At 33.5% G+C, this 17,870-nt stretch overlaps 1 protein-coding gene across 2 annotated transcripts in view; it reads left to right on the top strand.

The window, feature by feature from the left end:
* Positions 1–17,870, top strand: part of EDIL3 (EGF like repeats and discoidin domains 3) — a 382,865-nt gene that overhangs the window by 128,919 nt on the left and 236,076 nt on the right. The window contains exon 3 of one of the 2 annotated variants that reach the window (XM_054688092.1): positions 12,040–12,069. The exons of the other annotated variant lie outside the window; for it this stretch is intronic. Coding sequence (XP_054544067.1) covers positions 12,040–12,069 — 30 coding nt within the window. The remainder of the gene's footprint in view (positions 1–12,039; positions 12,070–17,870) is intronic. 2 annotated transcript variants of the gene reach the window in all.

Below are 17,870 nucleotides of genomic sequence, written 5' to 3'. Positions count from 1 at the left end.
CATACAAGAGCTGGGGTACAGGCCAGAGAAGCGGGAGGTAAGAGGATTTACCAGAGACAGAGTGGGAAACAGAACAGGCAGACAGACTGAAATATACTACTGAGGGAAGCAGCGGGCGAGTCAGGAGAGGTCTGCAGTGCCATGTGGGTTGCTTTCGGCCGGCCTCGGATCTAACTCATGCTGCAGAGGCTGCGGATTACCTCACAGTGCGTTGCTTAACCCCTTGCGCCATCAGGGAGACCCGCCTCTCTATGCCTTACAGTTCATCTGCTAGAGCAACTAATAATAAGGCCAACTTCAAAGGGTTTTCTGCACATTCAAAGAATTAACATATGTAAGGCTCTTTCTTTGCTACATATGTGCCTGACTGATAATACATGTTATTAAATAAGTATAAAAAGCTAAACTTAATAGAAAATTCAAAAACTACATACAAAAATCAAGTTTCTAGGTCCATGAATATTCTTCCATCATTTCCATCATTAATAACATTATTGAAATGTCCAATAAATCCTGACCTATTATTTTTATGTCAGGATTTTTCTGCTTGTGCTTGAATATGCAAACTGGGGGCAATTTAGCTGTCAGCTTTTAATTTTTCAAAACTCTTTCCTTCAACATATAATTTGACAAATCATCTTACTTGGTATGGGAAAAAGAGAACCCTATGTTTTATTATTTGAAAATTATGAGTAATGTAAGTAATGCTTGCATAATTAGAAATCAGCCTTTTAGGAATATAGTTTTCCTTATGCTTACAACAAATGACTTCTGAATTTGATTTTTCTTTATAAGATTGCAAAATGGGAATCCTGTAAAGGCATAAGAAATACCAAGTTGGAATTTATATTAGGTTTTTAGATATGACAGATCAACAATGAGCTTTTCATGGTTTTGTATAAAGATAGAAGCACACAGTAGAAAACAACAGTAGAATTTTTCATTTAACAAATATTACTGTCTCTGGAAAATTATTCTTGAACCCCAGGGAATACCATTTTTACTATGACCCCACAATAAAAGGCCTGTCCTTGGGATTACTTAAATTTGAGAAAGGATTATAAAACATACTTATCAATAATCATTACACAATCCAGAGATTAATCATCATGAGAGGAGAACAAAGTGCTATAAGTGTCATGAGGAGAAAGGTCACCTTCAGTACCAGGGATCAAATTTGATGACTAGGTTGGTTTTTGAGATGAACTGAAATAAAGAGTAGTTAGCCAGTAGAGTTATTAGGTAACAATAAGCAAAATATAAGATGATAAAAAGCAAAAGGAAACTTGGGAACCTTCTGGGAGAATTAGCTTTAGTGGTTGCCCAGATTATTGGTGTTTATAAGAATAGGAATCAGACCAGGGAGGAGTTTTCCACCTATATTTTAAAGACATTCTAGATATCTTCTTGAACTGTCCCTACTCCATAACTTTGAGTGTGATTACTAAAATTATCCCAACAACATGGCTTTATAAAACCTCTCTTGTTAATACACTATTAAAATATGCAAGTATAAAAACAAAACAACTCTGGACAATTAAATGAATAATACTTGAGCTTGTTTTTAAATATTATCTCAGACTTTTAATTTGAGGATTAAATTGTACTGTTTATAAGATTTTTTTCCTGCTTCAAAATAAATCTGTTTTTCAATTCAGTAATTGTTTTGATAATTTTCAATAATAATTGGTCTAGTAGGTAGTTGATTTGGAAAAGACTGAGTGTGGGTTATTGACTGAAATTAGTACTAATTTCTAATGTAGAATTTCTAATCAGAAATTAATTGTCAAAAGAAGCAACTGTGAAGGCTCTAAGATAGTTTCTTGGAGACCTTTCTATAACTAGAATGTCAATTGACAAGTGGAAAATTCCATGAGAGGCCACAAAGTACTCATATCAACCTAGATGGACACTGTTTCAATGAAGATAAATGTTTAGTTTTCTTGTATGTGGATTTTAATCAACTATGTGTGAAATACATGCAAACTATTTTCTTTGCTACAGAAAAGGTGAAAGGATGAATACCTTTAAAGCAGTGCTTGGTTTCACAATATTGAAATGTTTTCCATTGCTTGTTTTTCTTTTAACTATTTCTCTCAATCCCACATCAAGCTTTATGTTCTCATTTCACATCTCCAATTACACACCATTTTCCTGCCCAGTCTTGCCCTCAGAAAGGAAGACGATAAGATTAGTAGTCCCAGATGACTCTAGGAAGTGGTCCAGAAGTGAGTTTGGAGGAAGAATAAAGACATTAATTCTTCACTATTTCTAGTAGCTAATACAGTGTTTTATGGTTAGCAATAACATAGGAGTCTAAAGAAGGCACATAATAAAGGCATTGCATTTTGTGTTAGTTAAATCTCATCTGAAAATCTCATTAGTACTGCTTTAAGATCTCATTCTTAGTTCTATTTTAGAAGACCTTAACCAATTTGAATATATCCTAAGAAGGTTAACAAAAATGATGACCAGGATGTGTGCAATGATATGTGAAATTAAGTGGTGATATTTATCTCAGTTAATAAGAGAATTGTGGGTATTATGAAAGCTGTCTTCAAGTATTTGGATGACTGTCCCGACAAAGTCACATTATTCTATTATTTTCCAAAGGCTAACTATGGGAGAGAAATGCAAGCATATATACCTTTGTAAGATTCTGGTATTCCTGCCACTAGAAAGTTTGAAGCCATATTTAGATTTCTTGGTTGACAAGATTGGGCTAAGTGATCTTTCATTCCATTTGTATTTAAAATTTTCTTTTTTAAAGTTGCATACATTCTGTTTTCTGAACAGGTTGTTTCGTGAGGGTTTGGAATAGCTGAAGTTAATAGTGTATATTCACAGTTTGAAAATAACCTCAAAGACAGGAAGAATGGGACGTGGATACTCTTGGAATATGGCCTTTTTTCAATCTCATTGTCTTAAAATTAGACCTGCCCACTTTTTATCAGTTGATTTCTTTAAAGAAATTCTAATTAAGGAAAAATTTAACCTAGGGAGACAAGTTTTGTGGTTAGGGAATTGCATTGTCAATGTCATTTGATTAATAGGTGAATGTGGACACACTGACCATTTTCTTTTAAAGCAGATCCTAATGATTCTGAAAAGAAAGACATTTAATTTTAGCTTCTATTTTAATAGTCGGGGAAAAATCCTCCACAGTAGTCATTAACTCACCACTAAATAAGTCAGTGACACATTAGAGTAGTTGAGTTCTAGACAAGAGAACAGAAACTGTGTTTTATCTCTTAGAGTTAGTGTCCTTGGGATAAGTTCAAAAAACATGTAAAAAGTCCCCTTTACCAAAATGAAACAGAACCACCAGAGATATCTCAGCTCTCTTCAAGTTAGACCTGCCCACTGCATTTTCCCCCCATCATGCTTTGAGTTTCAACAGGTATTTTAATTAAGCCAAATGTGAGCATCTATATTTTGGGAACCTATTAGTTCAGAGCCATCATCAAATTTCTGAATTTCTCTTTGGGATATTAGCAGTGATAAAGAAATGATATTTAACTAATAGTTATTACAAAATTTAAATGGTAAAAATGTCATGTTTGAAAATGACTATAACCATTTTAAATATTTGTTCGGATACACACACCCTTATGCCAAGATTTTGTAATAAAAACTTTTTGTCTTTAACTAGTCACCATATATTAAAAAAAAAAAAAACACATTTAGTTCTTATATGATTTGTATCCCAAACATCTCTGGGATAGAGGTACTGGGAGACCTGCTGTCAGTCTAAGGCTACAACTGCCCAGGCACAGAGCTCAGCCCTCTCTTTATCTCTGCATCTTGTGTTAATTGGTTATGAGACAGTGAACATTTTGCTGATCTACATCAATGGAAATTATATTACAAAAGAGTAACTTCCACAGGAAGAAGGCACAAAAATAATAGTGCCCAATACATTTAAGAAGCATAAAGTTTAAAGGTAGGCTGTTGGTATAGAAAAGAGGATCATTTGGCCATTTATGTTTGCCTTATGTGTCCACCATTATTCAAATGGTGTCAATAACCAAAGCGCATGCGCAGACCGAAGCACATGCGCAAGCCATATAAAGCTCATGCGCAGACCAAAGCGCATGCGCAGACTTTCATATATATATATATATATATATATATATATATATATATATATATCCCTGCCCCCTCGGTAATAAAGAGTGAGTTCCTGCAGCCATCCATGTGAGTAGAAGCGTTTTTCATCCCCAGCCCCTCCGCCGTGTTCCTGAACCCCGTCAGCCTGTGGGACGGGCTCTGCTAGTTTATTTTTTAACTTACATTTAGAAAAGCAAAAAAAGATGAGCCTGCGGGACGGGCCGACAAGTGGCGCCCAACGTCGGGACACGAGTACAAGGGATCCTCTGAGGGACCGATCAATCAGTAAGGTAAGGATTAGGTAAGTGATCGGCATCATGGGCAATACCATGTCCAAGGGCCAACTTGTTAGAGCCCTACAACTTCTGCTTAAACATTATGGAACTCCCATTAAGGTTCAGACCCTTCATAATCTAGTCTCAGTCCTCGCAAATACCAGCAAATGGTTCTTTCAGCAGGACACCGTCTCAGTATGAAACTGGGAAAAGGTCAAAGCAGACTTCCTTCTTCACAGGGACCTTTATGGACCCCAAACTGTTCCCCCCCCCATATTCGTTCTGTGTGGCAACTAGTCTATGATGCCCTTAGTGATGGGGGAGCAGCTGCTTGTGAACTAGTGGCTGAGGCATTGCGCTCTGCGGCTCAATCTGAAAGCGAAACTACACCCGCCACGTGCTCGGCCTCGGCAAGTTCAGCCACGAAACCCCCCCTTCTCAATCCTCAAATTCCGGGGGAAATTCCTCTTCAGACTAGGGGGATGTGGAGGACAATACAGACTATCCACCTCCCTATGATAGACCACCCCCATCAACCAAAAATCAGCGGTATCCCTCCCTTCCCACTCTACTTCTGGGGGCTTGTGCAGTCCCTCACTTCTGCTCTTTCAAAATTCACCTCCTCGAGCCTTTTTCAAACATCTCGCGAGGAAAACACCTAGGAGTTTCTTTTTACATATTATTTCTGTAGTTAATATCCCTCTATCTATATTATCATAGATGTAAAAGGCTATCTACATACTTAAATTAGTATAATAAGTTTCACCATAATCTAAAAAAGTCCGTTCACTTGTATTTGATAAAGTATCTTAAAAAATAGGCAAAAGGTGTTTTCACCTAGCCGTCATATAGATTAGTTCTCTGCATACCTCTGCTACTTATTTCATCCCAGTGTGCTCATTTTTTTTTTCTAAATGTAAGTTAAAAAATAAACTAGCAGAGCCACAAAATTTCAACATGATAAGAAAATATTTAAAGGATGATAGTCCCCAGTGATTCTTTAAGTAAAATTCAACCAAACCTTACACCTTAAAAAATGCTATTCCAGAGAACTTCCGTATTAACCACCATGTTCACATAGTACTGATTACTAGTCACTCTAATCCTGTAGTGTATAATCAACGTTTTAATGTGTTCCATGCATTTATTTAGTTTGAACCCTCCCAACAACCCATGAGGTAGGTAATAATCCCATTTTATGTAGGAGTCAGACTGAGATAAGCTACACAAAAACACCACTGTTAAGTAGCAGAGCCAAAATCTTAATAAGAAAATATTTAGAGGGTGATAGTCCCCAATGATACTTTAAGTAAAATTCAACCAAACCTTACAACTTAAAAAATGCTATTCCAGAGAACTTCTGTATTAACCACCATGTTCACATAGTACTGATTACTAGTCACTCTAATCCTGTAATGTGTAATCAACGTTTTAATGTTTAAGCATAATGTTTAAGCAGAAGTTGTAGGGCTCTAACAAGTTGGCCCTTGGACATGGTATTGCCCATGATGCCGATCACTTACCTAATCCTTACCTTACTGATTGATCGGTCCCTCAGAGGATCCCTCGTACTCGTGTCCCTCCCTCCACCTTAAAGTAAAAACGGGGAGCTGTCAATAACCAAAGCGCATGCGCAGACCGAAGCACATGCGCAAGCCACGTAAAGCGCATGTGCAGGCTTTCATATATATATATATATATATATATATATATATATCCCTGCCCCCTCGGTAATAAAGAGAGTTCCTGCAGCCATCCATGTGAGTAGAAGTGTTTTTCATCCCCAGCCCCTCCGCCGTGTTCCTGAACCACGTCGGCCTGCGGGACGGGCTGACAAAATGGAATCTGATTATTTATTGAAAAATAATTTGTAAGAGAGAAATCCTTGAATCTATGTAAGTATCATTTGATAGCTAAGTAAATTTGGATATATTTATAAAATACATTCTCTAATGCTCTCTAATTATGTTCTCTGATTATATTGTCATGGAAAACATGTGCAACACACATTTAAATTTAATTTTATTTATTTAATTGAGGTAATATTACAATATGTGATGTTTTAATAAAAGGAGCAAGTTTTAGAACAGCATGTGTTGTATTATCGTCTATTAGAAATATTTTTATCATTTTTATCATCGTTTACTTCATTTATGTGTGTATGCATTCTGATGTGTAAGAAATTCTTCAAAATTCAGATTGTGTTGAATATTAGGTTGATTATTTAAATGATTTAATAAACATACTTCTTCCTAATGCAAAATTTAACCCATTATAACAATGGTTTTGTTGCCAGTCCCTTGATCACAAAATCTTTTCTTGATTGCACATTTTATGTGCAATGATTTTGTGGTTTCTTTAAGTGGATGTTGTCATTGAGATTTGTGCCAATATTGCTGATACATCCATTACTATTTAGCTTTTTGTTCTTTTGGTTTTAACAGATTTCCTTTTTATATTAGCTCATTTGTCCATACTTATGGAAATGAATTGAGGTTGAAGTAAGCTGTCTGTCACATATAAATGAAACAGGAAGCCATGAAATATCAGCCTGTTTTATTAGCCTCCTTCTGTCAGGTTCTGTGAAATAGAATAAAATGGCTATTATTATAATTTGAGGCCCCCATAAGGTGAGCCGGTAACCTGAGCTTCGTAACTTCTCTTGTCATTTTAAAACAGTGTCTCAGTGGGAATGTTTCCCCTCCTATTTTTTTTTTAAAGATTATGAATTAATTTTATTGAAAAATTGATAAATCTGAGCAATCATTTATATTAATTCTGATCTGCCTTATCACTTAGAAGTTTCTTCTTTCTACTTGTCCATGAGTTTTCTTAAGATATCAAAGTTTTAGGGCCTCCTTGGTGGTGCAGGCAGTTGAGCGCAGCGCTGTGAAGCTGTCTGCAGCCTCTGCAGTGCCGGTTCGGTCTCCGTCGGCTGCAGAGCAACCTATATGTCAGGGAAGACCTCTCTTGTCTCACCCGCTGCTCCCCTCAGAAGTGTGTTTCAGTCAGTCTGCCTGTTCTGTTCCCCACTCTGTCTCTGTTGAATTCTCTCACCCTCCCGCACATCTGGCCTGTACCCTGGTTCTTGTATAAATAAATAAATCTTTTAAAAAAAAATCTAAGTTATAAATTACTCATTTTACATGGTTAATAATATAAAAGCAGCCATTAAATTCACTTACTGAACTTAATTTTCTCATTTCTAAAATTGGATAGCTTCCCAAAAGTATTTTCTCAGTATCAATTTTGCAACTATCCAAAATTAAAGCATCATCACCGCCCTCAAAAGAAGGATAATGGATAATGTCCAAATTGGGAACAATATTGGAAATATTATTAGCATTTTGTTTAAAACGACTTTAGGTTTAAAAGCCAGTGGGGAGACAAAAGAAGACAATATATAAGTGTGGAGACTGAAATAAATACTGAAGAATTGAGGGTGGTGAGAATTAGTAATAAATAAATAATAAATAAATAATTCAGTAAATAAATACTGAAGAATTGAGGGTGGGTAAGACTGGAGGGTAAAGAAGGAGGACACATTCAATAAACTAAGGAAATTTGAGAGCCATTGAGGAGGTCTATAAAATATTGAAATATAAATCCTCTGTAATGTTGAATCACCCAGCTTAAAGAACTTTAGTGCTCTCTTTAGAGGGGAGGAAATGTGTCCAAATAATATTTCCAAAGTTTTCAGTACTAACTGGGATATAAATGTAGGCTACTTGAATAATATTACTTTTTGGTTTTCCCATACTCTGGTATAGTTTTATAAATTATGAATTTTCTGTATTTTTTATTCAGAAAAAAAAATGAAACCAAAGTGTCCATTCATTCATTCCTTTTTATTTTCACTACTTGTACCTCTTTCTAAAATGAGAAACTCACAAATGCATGGCTTATTGATGTTAATGTGATCCATTTTTTTAAGTGCTAATAAAACTCATTTGAGCTACATCACTACTAAGCATAGAAAATGTATTTTGTGTACTATGTTACTGAATCTGTTCATTAATAAACTATATAGTTGGATGCTTTTTGAGTTAAATGTTACAGATTAATACTTTCAAGAGATGATCAATTAGTCATCAAAACTATTATCTTATCAACTAATATTAATTTTCCCTTCTGTTGTAAAAAAAGAAAGCCTGATTTATATGATGATATAAGTCATTACATATGATTATAGTTAGAGTTATATAATCAAAACATAAATGAAGATTTATTCTTTGGCAAGTCTAGTAATATAGAATAATGAAGCAGCTGAATTTTATTGAGTAGCACAGTGTTGTATTAAAGATCTATCCATATTTCTTTATTTGACAAATATTGAGTCCTACAGTGTTGTAGGCACTATTCTCAAAACTATAGCTATGATGGTGAACAAAAAACACAGTCCTGAACTTATGAAATTCCTGGTCTAATAAGAGAGTCTAATAACATACAAATAAATATGTAGCTGCATTCTAACTACATGTATGCATCATTATATTTTATATATTACATATTTTAATTGTACTTAAATGCATATGGTACTCCAAGACTGTAATGCTCTGAACATTTTCCATGTAAATACAGTATCTGCTGCTCCTATTTGTGATACAAATACTTTCGAATTCTGAGAATATAGAATTGACCACATCAGGCGCGTTATCTGAAGTCTTTGGCCAGAAAAGACAATTACTTCTCTTCATGCTTTTATAAGGAAAAGTTCATAATGGAAACTTTTGAGTACTGAGGCGTGTCCTGGTTGGATTATTGGCCAAGAACAAAAAATAAGTAAAAAAAAAAAGAAATTAAGAAGATCATGTGAACCCAAATCTCTAAATATTTCTATGAATACTTCCAAAGGCAACTCTACTTAAATGACTGGGTTTACAAATTTGAAATGATAATTTATACCAAGGCTTTGCCTTGGTAATCACACACACATACACACACACACACTTACAGTATTTAACATCTAGGCAGGTATGAATAATGATGTGTAAGTATTATCATTGTTATTTTTGCCTCACTGAAGTTGAATAAAAACATTCTAAAATATTGTCAGAACACAAGGGTGTATATTTCCTATTGCTTTACTTATGAAAATAATGAATTGCATAGCTAACTGTACACTTGAGAACCATGTTTGATACATAATTTATTAGATTTATAGTATAGCAAACAAAATGATCCATAAATCAACTTGAAATTAGTAGCATCTGGATATAAAATAGATAACATGCTAAGAAATTGTACACATTTCATAAAGAGGTTTTCCTACTAGATATTGCAACACACTGGGTATAGAACTGTTATGGAATAGATGAAATTCTAGTTACAGAAGATTACTGAAGACACCTGAGCATAAGACAAGAACATGAGACAGCAGAATTGTTGAGACCACAAAGAGATTAGCGTCTGATCAATGGAGCACTGAGTTTTAATATTATATGTTTCCAGTTATAATACTTGACAGCTGATCCTGTGAAACAATGGAGAAAGGAAGGGAGCAAAAGAAAAAGGAAAGTGTGCAGGATGCCTGCTCCTTCTCCCAGCCCAGTTCATGAACATGTACACTGACAGGCTATCCAGAAAAATAGTGACCAGTGTTTATTGTATCTGAAAGCCCAGCTACTTTGTGAAGGGACAGCAGAAGGCTGCATGTACTTAGGGTCTGAGTTGCATCAAAGAGTTTTGAATTCCTTTTGTATTCTAATATATATTAAATGGGAATAGCAGACTGGCTAGGGTTGTCCTTTCTTACAGTGAATACTGAATTAGTAATTGGTAAGACAGTAAGGTGTAGGTGAAAGAATTGGGTTTAAAAGACACTGACCTGAGTTCAAATTAAAATTGACCTTAGACAAATTGTTCATCTATAAAATAAGTCATTCATCTCTTGTTTGCTTGTTTGTTTGTTTTTTTTTTTAATAAATTGAGCTCACACACATTAAAGAGATCAGCAGTAAGTGCTTGCTTTATTTTTTCACATTTTGAATTTGCAACTTTTATTAACAATGATTCATCTAAATCAGCACTTCACAAGCCCCTATGGTATTTTCCTAAAAGGGAATTCCTGGAAGCTGCTGACAGTTTTCCTTTTAAACATGTTATGATATATTTTGGACATAATAAAGCAGCAAACAGCTTTTTAAATATTTATGTTCTCTACTCCATGCAAGCCAACTGTGTTTGCTCTCTCCATTTCTTTATGTGCCAAGGAGACAAGCCAAACAGTGTGAGAGGAAAATACTGTCAGGACACAAAGTAAGCTTGTCTAATGTGTACTCTGTGCAGATGTAACCTTAACGGAAAAGAGTGGAAACCGCTCCCTGGTTACACAGTGATACCTTGATTAACAAATCACCTGGGAACAAAGCTCCTTTATAAGCAATTCAGCTGAGTAAATTTTTATTTTAGAACTTCATGGAATCAAGTAAAATAGTACTGGCTTGTGACATATAATTCAAGAATGATACTCTGGATAATTCAAGCTGCACTTGAGCACAGGCCTGAAATACCTCCTCACAGAGGGTATCTGTTAATATTAAGGGGAAGAGATAGATTCAAGGCACACTTGTGAAGCTACTTTAGATAAACTCCTCCATTTTCTCTTGGAACCACCAAGCTCCTTCCCCCAAATACACACACAGTAGTTGTTTATTATCTTCAGAATCTCAAAATTCCTGCTTTGTAAAGTAGGAATCAAAATGATCCATACTTACTGCGTTATACTTTATGTTATATATTGATATTACCTAGTAATGCCTCAATACTGGCAACAAGTTGTTGCCATTGAAAGATTCTGACTTAATTGGTTTGAGGTGGGACTGAGTGGTTGACATTCTAATATAGATTTGGGATTAGGAACCACTGCTTGAGTTGAATATGCTTTCATATTATGCTTTCTTTTTTTAGACTATCTGTGCTTATTCATGTGTGGGCTTCAGAACACATGTGTCAAATCCATTTGGGGTGAGCCTTTAAAATGAAGGTTTTTATGGCCTCACTCCATAGTCACCACCACTGAGGCTTGAGTTGTGTGTATGTGTGTGGTGGGGAGAGAGAGTACTAGAATCTCCTGTTTAAACAGCATTCAGAGTGATTCTGAATCACTCTAAGATTTAATAACCCCTATCATATAAATAACTTCTATCTTATTGAATAAAAATTATGACCATCAATAATGTCTTTTAATTCACTTTGCTAGTAGAAAATACCCACAAAGTTGTGATGGTAAGGTATTCATATTTTATATATAATTTATGTATCAATTGATGTTATTTGCAGTAATTTACACTTAAACTAAATAAGGTCAATCTTGTTTGTAAAAGGAAAAGAAAATCAAATTTAGACAGCTGAATATTCTTTTCTATACTTTGAAAGTTTAAGAGACTATACATCTTAATTTAATGTAAATACACATTAATCAGTCTAGATATAATTTCCTAATGGCGGGTTTCTAAGGTATAAACAAAACTGTAGATCAGAAGCTTGTTTTCATTGTTTGGAAATGTGAAATATATTTATGTTCAATTTCAATCTAAACCTCTCTCTCTCTCTCCCCCTTTCTCCTCCCCCCATTCCCCCCATCTGTATCTCTCCCTCTCCTCTTATTCCCTCCCTCTTTCTGCCCCCCTTATCTCTTTTCTTCTTATCACAGCATCAGATGAAGAAGAGCCAACTTCAGCAGGTAAAGATTATTTCTATTAAATTCAGTGTTCCTAATTATGAAGACTCAATTGTTTTGAAGTCTATTTTTTTTTTTTCAGATTTCAATCAGAAAACTGGTACAGTTTTGTTTAGTTTTTTATGTCTTGGTCCCCATTATGCTATTCTAGACTATTGGATGTTTATTAAGATGTTGTTAAGAGTTTTAAATATAAAGAGAAAAGAATTGAACTCTCATAGTGGAAACCAGTAACACAAAATATCACAGCAACATTTAATAAGCAAGACAAAGCATTAAGAAAGAATGCCACAAAATAAGAAAGTGAGGAGAAAAACACAAAATAATAAAGTAAAAAGAATGAATAGCAAGGAAAATGATACTTTCAGAAATAGGACCTTCCATGATAGGAAACTGTATTATAAAACATGTAATTCACATTGAACATGATTTTCTTAATTAAAATTAGCTATAAAAGTTATGTTGATTACTCTGTTCCTCACCCAGCTAATCAGCATTCACCAAGCACAGATTTAGGAACTCAAGTACTATGAAGAATGTGAATGGTAGGGAAGGTGTGGTATTTTCTGCCTGGTTGTAGGGCACTCCACTAGGTAGAGAGAAAGTAAGAGCCTAGAGGTCAAGCACACTTATGGGGTAAATCAGTCTGGGTCAAATAGGGTAATTCCCTAAAATGGAGGCGTTAGAGACTGAACTCAGGAAAAATGGCTAGACCTCAGCACTCTATACATTTTAGGTAAGTAGATGGGGAAAGGATTTGGGCCTGAGACAAGAACAGTAAATGAGAAGTGACACTAATGTATAGATTGGGGCTCAGTGTGAGAGGAAGGGAGAAACCTAGCTCTGTTATTGGAACTCGCGTTTGTAGACCTAATTTATTTCAACTGGCTCAAGACTTAGTTGATTTCTGCCTCTCTCCAAAACTGATTTAGAATTTTTCCTTGAGAGAGTAATATCAAGGGCTTCCTGGTAGAGCAAGGGACTAAGTCTTAGCACTATGAAGCTATCTGCAGTCACTGCAGCACGCGTTTGACCCTAGCCAGGGAGCTACCCACATGGCGCAGCAGACCTCTCTTCCCTTGCCCACTGCTCCCCTCAGCATTGTATTTCAGTCAGTCTGCCTGTTCTGTTCCCCACTCTGTCTCTGATGAATCCTCTCATCCCCACCCACCTCTGGCCTATACCCCAGGTCTTGTATGCATAAATAAATAAAAAAAAATAAAAAGAGTGATTTCAAAGGATCAAAAATTCAATGCAACAAACAAAAATAGATATCTTACAAATATCTTCGTTAAGCTCCAAGGATACCATATTGTCTGAAACTCACAATACAGCCTTGGTAATGGAAACAAAGGTAGATAAACTTTCCAAGTTTTATTTTCATAATATCATTACATAGTTACAGCCCAACTTTGATGCTAAGAACTCACTCTAATTTTTTTCCTACCTTAGTCAGTATCATTTAGTCTACTCTTCAGAGCATCCTAATCATACGACTTAATACCAAACTCATCTGTTGTTAGGCGTCTTCTCTGCCTAATTTTTTACTTTTTTTTTTTTTTTTTGCCTGACATGGACATTAGTGTTTATAGGGTTGCCTAGTGAGTCGGTCTGTATTTCTGAACTGTGACTGAATTTTCTCTTTGTGTGATTATCAATCCTTCTCGGCACCAGGCTTTGCTTTTCTAGTTGACTCGACTCTTACACTTCCACACCTTGCTTTGTTGTCTGCCAAGAAATTTGGTGCCATTGCAAAAGATATTAGTTTTGCACAATGAATATTAATTTTAACCTATTATAAATTAAATTTATGTGCAATGCAGCTATTTCTTGGTGTGATTTTCTTTTTTTTCTTTGTTCCTTTATTTCTTTGAAAAATGTCAAACACATATACAAGTGGAGTGACTAATGTAACAAATCTCCCATATCCATACCCAGTTTCAATATTGTCAGTACAGTCTTGTTTCATTCATACCCCCATCCATTACATTATTTCAAAGCAAATTCTACATTGCTTATCTAATCTGCAAATCTAGTATTTATTTCTTATTCTAAAGTTATTTTACATATTTCTCTGCTTACTAAGAATGTCATTTGGAAATGCAAGCAAATATTTATTCTCCAAATAAATACTGTATTCTAGAGTGAATCTAAACACTAATGAAGTTAAATTATGCTTTAAAAATATTTTAATTTTCAGATATGGCCAGATGTTTTTATTGTGATTTTAGCTCAGACTTTTAGAATTGAACCAGTACACAATTTAATAATATATTACTAAATAATTTCACATACTGACTATGTCAGCAGAGAAAGTCTGTCACTTAGTAAAACATATTCCTTTTGTGTAAAAACTACCACAGTTTTAATTTTTAATTATCAAAGTATATAACAAAATGTATTGTAGTAGTGTTATAATAAAGTATTTGACAAAGAATTGTGAGATTTGTAAAGAATTGTTTTCATAAAGAATATGAATATTTGTGGGAAAAGAATAGTGATTTTTTTTTACCTCTTGGTAACTTGTTTTAATTAAATATGTATTGGTCTGTATGTCTTTTTCAGTGATATTTCTTAAATATGTCTTATTTAATATTGTTATATATGATATATTTATTTAAAATATGATTAATATTTTCTACTTTTATTCTCATTTCCTTCCATCAATGGGATTTATGCAAAATGATCTCTTCCAAGTCCAGATTCATTTTGTGGTCTGCCATTAATCTTTCCAATTTTTTCTCCATCTGTTTAAATTATGAATGAAATATAATCTTTTGTTTGCCACAAATTTGTACTTGAATTAAACTTTCACGTGTCTCCATATATCTTTATCAAATTCACAGTATTGTTAGACAGTAATTTCTTCAAATATGTTTTAATTTCTTTAAGTAATTTTATTCTTCTAATAGGTCTGTTACTCCCATTTCAATAATATAAGAAATAATAAGGTAAAGGGGAGTGTTATTTGCTGGCAAATAGCACAGACTCCTGCTACTAATTGTAAATGTCTGAACTATGAATTTAAAATGACAATATTGAAATAAATAGATGCTTTATATAGAGATGCTCATCTCTAATGGGATCTACTAAATAATGCTATTTATTAAATGGGCAATGTATGTATGTAATATAATGAGTCTTGGTGATTTTTACCACACAGTTACACTGAATTGGATTAATTATAATTCAATAATCATGACAAATTCCCATTATTCAAAACTATTTTTAAGAAAATAATAGCTATCTCAAATAACATAATATGAAAAAATATGAAAGACAATGTAACAGAAAATTAACAAAGTATTAGCATTTTACTTACATTACAAAATCACGTGATTTTCTCTTTACAATAGAGCCTATTTGATTTGCCTTATATTTAGAATTATTATGACTGCTAATATTAAAACAGATCAGTGATCCCTTCATTCTATCTCATGTAACTCTACATAGGATTTTTTTTTAATTTATTTTTTGCGTATTTTTAAACATCATTCTGTTTTTAGTTATTTTTCCAAATATACCTAATTGCTCTTGTTTGAACATCTCAGTTTCAAGTGCTTAATGATTGCTTTCGTGTATGTGTTGATTTCTAAGGGGATGTATACTATGTCACCTCTGCATTTCTTCTTGTGGAGATACATCCCCATATTGAATATGAAGCATCCGTTCTTGAATCATTCTCAACCCTGAATGCTCTTATGGGAGGCACTAGCATCCAGAAGCATGCTCTGTAATATCTGAGTTACTAGGGCAGTTTCACCTAACACCTGTTTCTGTAACTACTAAGAGCTTATTTTATTTATTCTAGCTGAATTCTATGTTCAGATATTAAAAAATCTAATTTCATTGAGTATAAAAATATATCATGAACTATGCAAGATTCCTTCAAACTGTGTTATATTTCAAGATCTAATTACAAACTAATGAGATTCATATATTTTAAGCAGCCAGAACAGATATTGTACCTCCAGACAAGTCACCTTTAGATATGATATATGTAATCCAATTATGTTGCTATTGCTCAAATAATTTTTGGAAACTATCTTCTGAAATTTCCTTCAGAATTTGTTTATGTGATTGCAACATCAATTACCCGATAGTCTCCGAACTATGCTACTCTATTCATCAAAATTTAGTCTATAAATACACCTTTCAAAGCAAAGCTATGCAAATACTAATAGAGAAGTGTGTGCATATCTTTGGGTGTGAAATACCAATCATTTATAGCTTTTGAAAGGTGATCACATTATATTAAGGTTAAATTTCATAAAATAACATTCTTTAATAAAGTTAAGTCAGTGGCTGCTCCTCCATGTTACACAAATCCAATTTTCCTTTATCTTTCATTTAAATTTTATAATGACAAGAGACTTCGTAAATTGATTATGCAAATACTTTTGTCTATGTCCTTTATAAAATTACATCAATCGCATTAGAAAATAGACTGATGCAAATGAACTGATCTATACAAAATTTATTTTTTAACTATATTAAATCGGGATTATTCTCATGTAAATTTCCCTCCTTCTTCTTAATTTTATGTTTTACTAACTGTTGTTATTTACCTCTCTAAAAATAGCAAATTATTCATCAAATTGATGAAATCATAAGAATTAAAACAGGGACAGAAGTGGAAAATGTTACTGAGCTAGACCAAAATTATTCAGAATATGATACAATGAAGATCTATACAATAAATCAGTGGTTTAAGCTAATCACAAAACACAACTTACTGTTTTAGTTCATAGCACCTCAAAAACAAAGCTTGAATAATTTTCTTTTCTTCTCTGACTAACAGCAAGGTTTTTAATTGTTTTGATGTTTTTTAATATCAAAAGAAAGAGACCGAGTATATATAAAAGTCACTATCAACACTAGGTTAATTAGTAACAAAAATTATGATTAGAACAAATTGGAATTTTCAGATAAATGTAAAAAGTAAAATCTTTCCAGTATCAACTTTATTGAAACACCAAACTACAAAGGTCACAGTCTTTAGTAAAATTATAAAGTTAAAATGTTATAATTCAGTGTAAATACATATTTGTGACCTCTTAACATCACTAAATGTTAGTGATGGTAGTGCTTACTCGTTTATAACACAGTTTTTATAATCTAAGTGATGTCTACTAAAGATGAAGACAATGGTGCATTGATAAACCAAAGCTTTAGTATTTTCATGAGTTTCTTCTAAATCCTTTAGTATATTTAATATTTTAAGGCATCATTTTGACCATTGAAAAAGTCCAGCTAAGAACAATAATAATGTATACAGATATAAAAGTAATAGTGAAGAAGGTGTGTTATGTGTGTGTGTATATATATATAAATTATAGTTATATATACAAATATATATTCATAGTTTTAGAAATAAGCCATATATGGTTTACATGTGTATTTGTACATATTTGTGGTTTAAAACAAGCATGTTATATATCTGTATAGATAAAGAAATGATACAGCATGATTAGATATTTTTCCTTAACTTTGAAATATGCACTTTTATTACTAGAAATGCATTACTTCTGTTTATGGTGAATTTTGTGATTTTTTAAATGATACTGCAGATTTCTATTAGATCTCTTTCCTGTTTTCTTGTACAGTTTCTTGTACATTGCCGACTATGCACAATTATTCTACAAGCAATTTCAAAATTTTGAAAAGAAATGATATCATATTATTCTCCAATGAAAATAATTGCTTTGCATTTTCATCTTAGTGCTTTATTTCCTTGGGGTCTGAAATAAGCTTCACATTCTCATTTTTGTTTCACCTTACATTTGTTTTGAGTTTACTCCTTT

The sequence above is a fragment of the Talpa occidentalis genome, unplaced genomic scaffold (genome assembly GCF_014898055.3).
Source record: "Talpa occidentalis isolate TD23 unplaced genomic scaffold, MPIMG_talOcc4v2.1 talOcc4.6, whole genome shotgun sequence".
NCBI lineage: Eukaryota > Metazoa > Chordata > Mammalia > Eulipotyphla > Talpidae > Talpa > Talpa occidentalis.
This window is presented reverse-complemented; position numbering and strand designations above follow the sequence as displayed.